This window comes from Acomys russatus, chromosome 22 (genome assembly GCF_903995435.1).
Source record: "Acomys russatus chromosome 22, mAcoRus1.1, whole genome shotgun sequence".
NCBI classification, from domain to species: Eukaryota; Metazoa; Chordata; class Mammalia; order Rodentia; family Muridae; genus Acomys; species Acomys russatus.
In genome coordinates, this window is record NC_067158.1 from 53,533,089 (window position 1) to 53,545,637 (window position 12,549).

Genomic DNA, 12,549 nt, shown 5'->3' on the forward strand with positions numbered 1-12,549 from the left:
AACCAAAACAAACAAAAAAATTAGTGTAACAAGAAAGAAAGAAAGAAAACAAAAGGAAGGAGGGGGGAGTACATCAGTCCCAGGCCAGGTGTAGCAGCTCATGTCTGCAATCCCAGCAGGATACAGACACTGGAAGGTTACTGCAAGTTCAAGGCCAGCCTGGGCTACATAGTGAGTTCCAGGCCAGCCAGGAACACATAACAAAATCCTGCTTCACCAAGGAAGGTAGGAAGAAAATCAATTCCTAAAGTGTTTCCTAATTTTTTGTGTCCTTCTAAGGTGAAATTTTAATTAATTGATTATATTAGCTTTAATATCTCACTATTGGAAAAAATATTCTGTAGTAAAGTTTTTATTAGAATTGTCTTTTGAGAGGAACACAAGCAGCCAAAATAGCTAAGATTTTTGTCCTGTTTAGAAGGCTCTACTGCTGCCTTTCAGAATGTATATTGTAGCAATATCTTTGTAAACAGAAACTGTAATTATTTAAGCAAAAAAAGAAATGTAATTCCTTTTACTAAGCCTGGCTCTATATAGTGACTTTGCAAAGCATTTTGCCTTTCTGGACCTTGCGACACTGTTTTTCCTACAGATGAGGCGGGACCTGCAGCACTGGGACATCGCTCTGCAGCTGGCGAAGCGCCTGGCCCCAGACCAGATACCCTTCATATCCAAGGAGTACGCCGTCCAGCTGGAGTTCATGTGAGTCCTCTGCTCCGTGTCTTCCAGTCAGTAGCCAACTGCTGGACATCCACAGTTCCAGACCATCACTGGGTAGAAGGCCATTTTTTAGCAATGGTGGGGGTGGGTTTAATGAGAAAAATATTAATTATATATCCAGAAAATGTTTTTATTTGTTTAGTGATGTCTCAGTATCCAAGTCCAAGCTAACTTAGCTGGCAACAGTGTGCACAACACCAGGGTGACGCGCTGGGCTTTGTGGCTCATGGTTCTGACCTCTGTTAACACTTGGAAGCTTTTCCATGTCACTGAAAGGCAGAGCACAGAGCTTTGAAGGTTGGTCTGTTGTGCTACTGTCTCAGAATGCCTGAGACTAAGTGATTTATCAAGATCAGAAAGTTTAGGCTGGAGAACCGGCTCAGCAGTTAAGAGCAGTCCTCCAAAGCACCTAGGTGCAGTTCCCAGCACCCATACTGGGTGGCTCCAGGGCATCGCTCACCTCTGGACTCCGCAGTTATCCGTACACATGTGCACATCCTGACACAATAACACATAATGAAAAAGAAATAATCTTTTAACAAAGAAACTTCTCATGCCTATAGAAGCTGGGATACCCAGTCAAAGGCACCAACATTTGGGTAAGCATTGTTCTTGAGTTTTTACTCTCTGGAAGGCAGAAGAACAAAAGAGAGAGAGAGTAAAAACTCAAGAACAATGCTTTAATCATGGCTCCAGTGGCTTGAAGTTGCTACCTCCCAGTGCCATCATGGCAGCAGCTAAGTTCCAACATGTATGTGGAGAGCGGGAGGCAGCTTCAACTCCTAACTTAAACCTGTAGAATTTTTCTTTCATGAACTGACTTGCATGTGGTTGAAAACTCGGCAGTGGTGAGCGGCGAGGCAGAAGCTTCCCTCAGGGCGAAGGCCAGTGCCTGTGTGATAAGGCTGCCTGAGGGGAGCATGAATATGCTTCATGGAGCACATTGGAAATCCCATGATCTGACACACACCCGGGGGGGGGGGGGATGAGAGTGAGTTAGTTTATGGCTATATTTACTATTTTAAAACCATTTTTACATAATTCTGTATTATTTTTATGCAATGGATTCATTAGAGACATTGTCACACAAATTTTAGTTGTGCAAATTATTATACCAAAAAGTTCTGTTTTATTTCTACTCAGGATTCCTCATTTAGTGCTTTTCTGTGCTGGAGAGATGTTCAGTGGTTGAGCGCACGTGCTGCACTTCAGAGGACCTGGGTTTAATTCCCAGCACCCAAGTCAGATGGTCCTTAGGTGGTCACGAGAATCAGATGCCCTCTTCCAGCCTCCCCAGAAACCTGCACACTCATGGCTGACACACATATATCACATTAATAAAAAACAAATACTTAACATTCTCTGTTGTTCAGGTAAAAGCTTTTTGAATATATTTCTTCTTAGTCATTCTTGATTAAAATTTCCCACATTTCTCCCTTAAAAAAAAGTAAATCCATGGTGCTGGAAAGATGGTTAAGAATATTTGCTGCTCTTGGTGAGACCCAGGTTCAGTTCCCAGCATCATATCAGGCAGCTCATAACCACCTGTAACTTCAGCTCCAGGGGAATCTGATGCATCTAACCCTGTGGGTCCTTACACAGACACACATTGTTTTAAAAATTAAAATATATATGCAGTGAACCCATGGTCTAGGGTGTAATTAAGTGATAATGTTGCTTGTTTAGCATGTGAATTAAAAACAAAAATATTATGGGCATCCCAGCACTAAGGAGGCAGAGGCAGGTGGATCTCTGAGTTTGAAGCCAGCCTGGTCTACAAAGTAAGTCCAGGACAGCCAGGGCTACACAGAGAAACCCTGTCTCAGAAAAAAAGGAAGGAAGGAAAAGAATAAAAGAGAAAAAAATGTCCATATACCAAAATGAACGTTTCAGAATCTTAGTATATACCACAAGAGGCCAGGCACAAGCATCCCTGGAAGCCCCTGGACCATTCAGAAGACTGACTTTCACATCTTTCTGGGATTTTTTTTTTTTTTTCTGAGACAGGGTTTCCCTGTGTAGCCTTGGCTGTCCCAGACTCGCTTTGTAGACCAGGCTGGTCTCGAACTCACAGCGATCCCCCTGCCTCTGCCACCCTAGTGCTGGGATTTAAAGGCGTGCGCCACCACGCCCAGTCCAGGGATTTTTTTTTATACCAACTCTCCCACTTTATCTGACTTGAGTTAGCTCTGACTAGGTCAGTCAGAAGCCTTTGCTTTGGTGGTGGCACATGAGGCTTTCAGTGCTCTGTATGTGCTCTCAGCCCTGATCTAACACGCCCAGTTCAAAAGTGTCCCCCATGATAACCTGAGTGCCTTCTCACCAAGCACCCCAGTAGCCACCACCTACTGATCTCAGTAGTCAAGGCTCTCCTGTGCTCGGTCCTGTGCTTGGTCCTGCGGGCTTCATTAGGCATCCACCACCCTGGTTGTGTCAGAGCAGGACGGGTCAGTCGAGTTTAGGGGTTCAGCTCTCCAGTGGGGGTTGTACTAGTGAGCTAGGTCCCTGGGAGAAGTTCAAAATGAAGTGGTAGTGAAGGAGACGAAGGGTAAAATCTTGATTTAGCATCTCCTAATTGAGCAGGGTCCTGAGCAAGAAGCTAACTCCTCTTGTCAGGCGCTGTCCCTAGGTGGGCTGATATAATTGGACCCAAATTAGACATTCCCACTCAGGAAAACTGCTGATTGTGAAGCCCTGGGCTGATGAAAGAAACTCTTCAATCGGAGGCACAGCTTCCCTTCCAAAGCCTTTCTTATCTGTCAGTAGATTCAGAAACTGAGCAGGCCTCACAGAGAGAACCTGACTCGCTCACCGAAGCTGACGAAGGGGCTCTCAGTGGATCTTAGGCCATTTCAGAGCTAACTGACTGCAGTGGAGGGGTGGCTGCTGAGAGGAAGACGGCTCAAATAAAACACCCATCCAAATCATTGTACTGAGACATGAAAATAAGTCTGTCAGACCAGAGCTTTGGAAACATTTTCCATTTGCAACCTGTTCTCTGCCTGCGAAATTTTTATGCAACCCCAAGTATATAGGTCTATAAAATAGAAATCAAACATTTGCGGTTAATTCTTTGGGACTAGCGATATGGTTCCCTGAGTAAAGGGCTGTGTAAACACAGGGCCTGAGTTTGGATCCCCAGCACCACGTAAAAAGAGCCAGGCAGGGAGGGTGTCACTGCCTGTAGCCCCAGGTGGGCGTGGGGGCATCCCAGCCAATTGGTGAGGTTCAGGGAAACCGAAGTGGAGGGCTAGAGAGATGGGCAGCAGCTCAGAGCGCTTGCTGTTCTTATGGTGGGCCTGGCGAAGGTTCCCAGCGCCCATGTGATGCTGTCACTGCAGTTTCAGGGCATTTAGTGTCCTCTTGTGGCCTCTAGCTGTCAGGCACACATGAATATACATATAAAGGCAAACACTCAGACACATCCAATAAAAATATTTTTAAAAATCATGTGAAGAACAATGGAGACAGAGGCCTGACATCACCCTCTGGCTCCACATGGGCACACACGGTCACACACACACACACACACACTTCTTTGCTCTATATGTAATCTTACCATTTATTTTCAATGAGAGCAGATTTGAGTAAATAAACTGTATCTGTTTGCTTATTTTTACATAGAGAATTAAATTTGCCTGGACACTGCACACTGCAGGCATGAGCACCAACACCGATTTCCAGAGTTTATTGATACTGTGATCTTTATTGTCAAAGTTTCATATAAATACATAGTACAAATGTCAAAAGTGTGTTTAGGACTGTTTTAGAAACTGTTGGAAATTCTGTCCTAATCCCAAGCCAAAATTCAATGGGGGCTTTTTTTTTAATGACATGCAAGTCAACAACTCAGACAGCAATTTTGAAAATCAACCATTCTAACACAATACAGTGCATGATATACTAATTTGATACTTACATGCTGATGAATGCAGTAGGAAAACATTAAATACTGTTTTCCACAGTTCAGCCCTGATTAAGCTATAGTTGAGCCATCACAGTTGTATAGGAGCAGAAGACTGCATGTATAGTGGAGATATGGCAGATTGTAACATGGATGAGCTTGGATCTGAGCCAAGGTACTTCAGACGGCCTCACTGGCATCTTGCAGCATGTAGTGTGTGCAGTGCAGTGTGTTCACACCCAAGGTAGCAGTGAGGTCACATGATGTGACATGAACGAGCCCTGCCAGAAACACCTTGGATTCTTTATGTATTTGATTTTGAATTAACTTTTTTTAAATTGCTTTCACTGTATCAAATGTTTTTGTGATGCCCACACTCAGCTATGGGGTCAGAACCCATAGTTGAAGAAGCTGGCTTAGATTTCCAGGTCTGTGATATTTTCAGTCTGGGGTACAGCAGCCGTTATTATTGTTGTGTTCTGGATCTTCGGTGTACCCGAAGACCGTGTGTTGAAGAGGCGGTCTCCAGACTGTGAGGTGAGAGATGGTAGAACTTATAGGAGCTGGGGCCTAGTGTAAGGAAGTTAAATCACTGGGGCATGCCCCAATATCTATGACTCTGTGGTTGTCATTTGTGCCCTAAAGGAAATAATTAACTAAAAGTAACTTGTAAGATGCACTGTAGTCCTCCTGAAGTGCCTAAGATATCACATGGTAAGTGCCGTAGGCTGTAGCACAGCCCAGAATGTTTTTAAAGTAGTGAAATGAGAGTGTGCTCCCCTTTGAGTGGATGCTGGCCGGCATCTGTGTTGAATAGCATCTTTCCTGATTGTAAGCTAAGTGGTGACAAAAAGCATCCTTAAAGTTTTGTGTATGTAGCTAAAGACTTAAATACGAATTAATTCACTGTGATATTTTCTTTCAGGGGTGATTACGTAAATGCTTTAGCTCATTACGAGAAAGGGATCAGAGGCAATAATAAGGTAACCTTACATAAATAGATGCAACACATGCCTAACACTCCGGGAGTATGTTTTCTGTTTCGTTTTAAAATCCAGGTCTTGCCAGGTGTGGTGGCGCACACCTGTAATCCCAGTACTTAGGAGGCAGAGGCAGGTGGATCTCTGTGAATTTGAGGCCAGCCTGTCTACAAAGTGAGTCTAAGACAGCCAAGAGTATACAGAGAAGCCCTGTCTTGAAAAAACAAAAATAAAATCCAGGTCTTATTACCATTGTAGTTATTCAGTATCTAGTAGGTGAGGCTATTGTTCAGCCTATAAACAACTTGACAAGAATATGCTCACATCACTTTAAACTCACAAAACTAAAAATGGCTACATATTTTATCCATGGATCTGTTTGCCATTACATCCTAGATATAAGTTTCTAATTAAGATTGGAAGTAAAAATTTTATTTCATCTCATTTATAGGCCAATGTCATTTAGTGAGAAAACGGATGAAAAATCATAGTACATCCAAAGAGAGTTCCATTAGATGTTCTTAAAGGAGACTCATGTGCCCCGACTTGGAAAGGCTGTGGGAGGCAAACACAGCTTTACACACAGTAGAACCAGGTTGATCTTTGCCTGTTGATTTCTTTTTTTTTTTTAACCCATATTATGTACATGTATGTGACAGCCAACTATAATTTCATAAGACTTTTACATTTATAAAGTTTCAGTAATCCCTTTGGGCTGGAGAGATGGCTCAGTGGTTAAAAGTACCAGCTGCTCTTCCAGAGGTCCCAGCTTCAAGGCCCAGTGCCCACATGGTGGCTGACAATTATCCTTACCTCCAGACATGTATGGTACACAGACATACATTCAGGCAAAACACACATACACGCAAAGTAAAAAAATAAATTTTGATTAAAAATCATATATACTTACTTATTGTGGGCTGAGAGGAGGGGCATGCATGCCACTACCTATATGTGGAGGCCAGGTGACCATATTGGTCCCAGGAATCGAACTCAGGCCCTTGGGTTTACCGGCTAGCACCTTTACCCACTGAGCCATCTCGCCAGGCCCCCATTAAGTCTTTCACATCATCTTTGTTTGGTTTTTGTTCCATCTGTTTTGGTTCATTCTCTATACTCTCAAATATAGTAACAACTAGCTACATATGGCAGTTTGGCTTGTTAAAAATGAAGGGAAATTTAAAATCTACTTCCTCCTTTGCATGAGCCACATTCCAGATGCCCAGCAACATCTTGTGACCATTATCACAGAAAGTTCTAGTGTACTCGCTGCTGTAGACAGAACCAGTATGACATTCATTTCACTGGGAACGCTCTTGCCAGGATTAGTGGCACATGTGTAGTGCCAGCAGTTGGAAGGCCGAGGCAGCTTGGATTACCTCGTGGGTTTTAAGGTTAGCCAAACTGCTTAGAGAGACCCTGCTGCAAATATGGCAAGTTTATTAGTTGTCTTTAATGACCTAAATAAAGTTATGTATAATCATACTTAGTATAGAAATCTTCAATTAGTGAGTCCCACTTTAATTTTATTTATGGTATTTATGCTATATTAGCCAGTATATTACTTCTAGATACAACCTTATACCAAGAGGTGGAAAACAAGGCATTTTCACAAGGATCACAAAACTTTCTGTTAAGTATAAAAGGTCAAAACCTCAGAGAAGAAAAGAACTTTATATTAGTTGATTTTTTTAAAGTGTTAATTTCAAAATTGTGAGTTTCTGAAGGTGATAAGGAGAGTAAACTGTAACCTTTGGCTGGCTGAAGTATGTCATGCTAGCATGTGCCTCGTTGTCACAGGAACACAATGAAGTGTGCCTGGCCGGAGTGGCTCAGATGTCCATAAGGATAGGAGACATCCGCAGAGGGGTTAACCAAGCCCTCAAGCACCCCAGCCGGGTCCTTAAAAGAGACTGTGGAGCCATCCTGGAGAATATGAAGGTATTCCCTTGTCTTCACAGTTACTCACATGGTCAGAGCAGAACGAATTCAGAATCCTAAGTTCTCTTTTTCATTGTAGCAATTTTCAGAAGCAGCCCAGCTGTATGAAAAGGGCCAGTATTATGACAGAGCCGCCTCTGTCTACATCCGCTGCAAGAACTGGTAAGGGCCAGCCAGGCTTTGTTTCTAAGTAGCCTTGGAAAGGGGCATGTCTGGGTCTCCCCCTTGTCCCTACCCCTCTTCCTACTGTCCACTATGTTCTCTCACTGGGCTCTGCCTTCCATCTCTGTTGTTACTACGTAGATGAGTTCACACCCCAAAAAGCATTCTAAATCCCATAAAAAACAAAACCTTTACTTTCCCCAAAAGGCTTACAGCACTTGCCTTCATCTTCCTGACCAGCTGGTGGGGAAGAGGTGTCAGGAGAAAAAGCGGTTAAATCTGGTTTGTGTATAGGGGCCAAGGTGTTTGCAAGCTCATCACTGCACTTGGGAAGGAAAGCTGGGCTTGGGTGTGGCACCACTCCTGGGCTGGAAATGGTGCTGATCTCACTCTCAACTCTCCCCTCCTAGGGCAAAAGTTGGCGAGCTTCTGCCTCACGTCTCCTCCCCTAAGATCCACTTGCAGTATGCCAAAGCGAAAGAGGCAGATGGAAGGTACGCACAGCTTCCCAGTGCAAATGTAAGCCTGATAGGTTTCCGGGTGCACATTCAACCCTCTGGAAGGCAGCACAGAAGAAAAGCGTTTACCACAGACCTTGTCAGCTGAAGTGCCCGACGGTAACCACCTGCTGGTGTGGCAGATATGTCTGCGTTCAGATGCAGTCTGCCGTCTCTTCTGAGTGAGGCTAAGTACTGACGTTTTGGCACAATGTGGCATGACTGTGGTAAGAAAGATGCCTTCAGAATACAGAAGCAGCAAAGAATAGGCACATGGACCCCACACTGTTTAAGCCACAGTGCAGTACTGAATATGGCGTCCTAAATGCATGAGAATTTCTACAACGTACTAGATACAAGAGACTAAACACCATTACTAGGAAAAGGGGCTGAGGACAAGAGTGCAGCGTGCAGAGGAGGAGATAGAATCCTGAGCTGCACTCTGTGAGCGCTGGGAGCTCCGCCCTGACGCCAGTAAGAGCCACCACGGTTGACGCGTCTGTTTATTTTGAACTAACAACAATGCTATCAACATGTTCTCGTGTGTAGCTGATGGGAGTGTAAAATTCTACAGCCTTGGGAAAGTAATTTCAAAGTATCTGTTACGAAGCCTTTATAGGTTAGTAGTGCTTTCCACTGTAGAAGAGTCACCTTGAGAAATAGATAATGGCACAGCTGAGTGTCTGTGGAAATTCCAAGAGCAGCTAGTCCGCGCTGAGGGTCCTGAGCGCCATCTAGCGAGGAACATGCAAAGTTTTTTTTTTTTTTAAATCTCACTTTTAAAGCTTCATGTATGTCAGTCACTGTGAAGAGTTCTGTTATTTTCTGTTTTCTAAAATAAGTCCATGCTGCTATTTCAGTCTTAGCACATGAAAAAACCACAGGAAAATGTAAACAAGTTACATACTCTTAATTCATAGGAGGAAATAATATTCATTATTGGTCTTTTACATTTAATTTATCCAATCCCTAAAAGGGAATGCCTTTAATAGGAGAATTGCTGGTATTTGATTCTGAAGACGTTCAAGAAAACAGAGCAGCTACTATCACCACAACAGAAAAGTGTCCCCCACATTTGTTGTACACACACACACACACACACACACACACACACACACACACACACCCTGACAGCATTGAGAGAGCTTACTTGAACCACATTTTTCACAGATACAAAGAAGCTGTGGTGGCTTATGAAAATGCAAAACAATGGAACAGTGTCATCCGCATCTACCTAGACCACCTCAACAACCCCGAAAAGGCCGTCAGCATCGTCAGAGAGACCCAGTCTCTGGATGGAGCCAAGATGGTAGCCAGGTGACAGCACACTTGTTCATTTGAACCTCCGAAAAACAAGTGTAAAAGAAAGAGACCCCCTCCCCTCATCAAATGTATGTGTCCTTATTACGTTTTCATTAGTTGTAGACATTCCAGTGCAATGGCTGTCGTGGTCAGCGAATGAGAATGTGTCCGTCAAGCATACATAGATAATGCCAAGCTGCAGTGATGGGATAAGTCATGGTATTTGTTGCTTTCTCAAGCACCTGACAAAAGCAACTTAAGGGAGGACTTGGCTCACAGTTCATGAGGTCACAGTTGATCATGGTGGGGAAAGCAGGGTGGCAGGAGTCTGAGGAAGCTGGTTGCATTGCATCCACAGTCAGGAAGCAGAGATGGATTCTGCCCCCAGCTTGCTTTCTCCTTCTACTCAGTCTAGGATCCGAGCCCGTGGAATGATGCTGCCCACACTTATGCAGGTCTTTACTTCAGCCCAATTTAGGAACTGACTGAGACACGCCCAGAACTTTGCCTTCTGGGTCCTTCTAGGTCCTGCCAAGTTGATGGTGTTGACTATCACAGTCATAAACTTTACATGAGAGGCAAGCTAACTAAAGCTGTTTGTCATAGGTTCTTTCTACAGCTTGGTGACTATGGGTCTGCCATCCAGTTTCTGGTCCTGTCCAAATGTAACCATGAAGCCTTCACCCTGGCTCAGCAGCACAACAAGATGGAAATCTATGCAGACATCATTGGTAAATGCCGTTGTTATCACAGAAACCCTGACCCCTGTGGTCTACAGCTCAGATGGGTGTGCACATAGCACTCCTGTACAAACTGCCGTGTACACACATGCACATGCAGTGCCTGCTGAGTTTCAGGATCCCTGCAACATAAAGGTGAGGTGCCTTGTAAGAAGAGCAACAGACAGAAATGAGGAGTCGACTCCAAGAGAGGCCAGATTTCCCAAACGCTGCTGTTTACCAAGCAGAAGTGGTGAGAAGATTTCACCATGAAGGTGATGGGAAATGTAGGGTGATTTTAGACAATACAATGTTTTCAGGGTCTGGAAAGTGATGGCTAAGAGGCTAACAGCACTGGCTGTTCTTGCAGAGGACTGGAGTTCAGTTCCCAGCTCCCACATGGCAGCTCACAATATTCTTAACTCCAGTTCCAGGGGATCTGACACCTTCTGGCCTGTTTGGGTGGTACATACATTCATGTAGACAAAACACTCTTACACATTAAAATTAAACATTTTTTAAAAAAGAAAATGCCAAAATCATAAAAATTGAGATACCAGTTAAGAATACTTTGAGGAAAAATCAACATATTATACAAGTTGTTTTTAAAGATTTTACAGATCCAAAAGATAATTTTGTGTTCTGAAAAATGCATATATTTGTATTATTCTTAGATATGTGCATGCTTAGCATAGGTAAAATCCCCAGCAGTTTGATTTTTTTTTTTAAAAATGAGGGGGTGTTGATTTCTCCAGCATCAAGAACATTCGTACTGACCCAGTGAAAAGGCTCCGCAGGTAAAGGAGGCTGCTCGCAGGACAGCGGGCCACCTGGGGCCTTGTGGTGAAGCACAGAACCAACCCCTCATTGTCCTCTGACATCCCCACTCCCCACCACCACAGAGTAAATAAATGTAATTTTTAAATTCTTTTTTCAAAGAACATTTGGGCATTTGGGCTGGAGTTGTGGCTGAGCAGTTAAGAGCACTGGCTGCTCTTCCAGAGGACCTGGGTTCAGTTCCCAGCATCCACATGATGACTCACACCCATAATTAACTCCAGTCCCAGGAGATCCAACACCCTCTTCTGACCCCAACAGGTACTGCACATATATGGTGCATAGACATATGTGCAAGCAAAACACCCATACACATAAAATAACTAATAAAATGATTTTCATTAACAAAATACATCCACACTTGTCAGCACTGTCCATCTCAGAAACTTTGTCAGCCTCCCACACTAAAATTCTGTCCCCACTGAATAATGGCCCATATGTCCTTGTCCCCAGGCTGTTTACCACTGTTCTACTTCATCTTTACAAATTTGACTATCCAAGTATCTCATAAAAGTGGGGTAATATTTATCCTTTGTGATTTTTTTTTTTAATTTTGTAAAATTCACAAAGTACCTCTGTGAACTGATGACAGCCATGAGAAAACTTACTTCAGACTTGAAGGGAGCACATCAGTGGGGAGTCATTAGATAGCTGGAGAACGTAAAGATCTAAAGGAAAAGGAAGGACAGGTGAAGGCAGTGTCAGACCTGCAGGCTGAGGCAGGAGGATGGGTTTGAGGCCAACCTGAATTATATAATAAGGCCCAATAATGGATGGGTGGGTGGACAGATGGATGAACGGACGGATGGATGGGTGGCTGGATGGATGGATGGACAAATGGATGATGGATAGGTGGATGGATGGATGGACGGGTGGGTGGGTGGATGGATGAATGATTGATGGATGGATGATGGATGGGTGGGTAGATGGATGAGTGGATGGATGGACGATGGCACAACATGCTGGATTACATTTGTGTTGGGGTCTGACTAGACTTCTGGTTGTTCTGATGCCCTGGGTGGGTCACTGTTAAGGTCACACACACAGTGGCTCCTGCTGTCTGAGAGTCTGAGAAGGACAAAGTCTCAAGGAATGACAGCAGATCACAGCCCAAACTTTCACACGAGCCTCGTCCTTTCCTCTCATGAATCCTGTTCTGAGCGAAACAGAAGCAAAACAGTGTTAATATTTGAAGTGATGATAAATATGCTTTGTGATAAACATAGACAAGATGGTAGTATTGGAGGGAGGGATGGGAGGATACAAGGGGTGGGATAACAATTTAGATGTAATATGAATAAATTAATAAAATATATTAAAAGGAAAAAGAGAAAAAAAAGATGGTAGTATTGATGTTCAGTGCTGAAAGGGAAAAGCGCCTGGGTTTTTAAAGTGTGTGTGTGTGTGTGTGTGAGTGTGTGTGTGTGTGTGTGTGTGTGTGTGTGTATGTGTGTGGTGTGTGTGTGTGTATGTGTGTGTGTGTGTGT

General features: G+C 43.6%; 1 protein-coding gene across 1 annotated transcript in view; it reads left to right on the forward strand.

Moving 5' to 3' along the window:
- Wdr19 (WD repeat domain 19) overlaps positions 1–12,549 on the forward strand; it is a 61,254-nt gene that overhangs the window by 30,850 nt on the left and 17,855 nt on the right. The window contains exons 20-26 of the mRNA XM_051164757.1: positions 593–702; positions 5,550–5,607; positions 7,405–7,545; positions 7,625–7,707; positions 8,118–8,201; positions 9,375–9,521; positions 10,113–10,237. Coding sequence (XP_051020714.1) covers positions 593–702; positions 5,550–5,607; positions 7,405–7,545; positions 7,625–7,707; positions 8,118–8,201; positions 9,375–9,521; positions 10,113–10,237 — 748 coding nt within the window. The remainder of the gene's footprint in view (positions 1–592; positions 703–5,549; positions 5,608–7,404; positions 7,546–7,624; positions 7,708–8,117; positions 8,202–9,374; positions 9,522–10,112; positions 10,238–12,549) is intronic.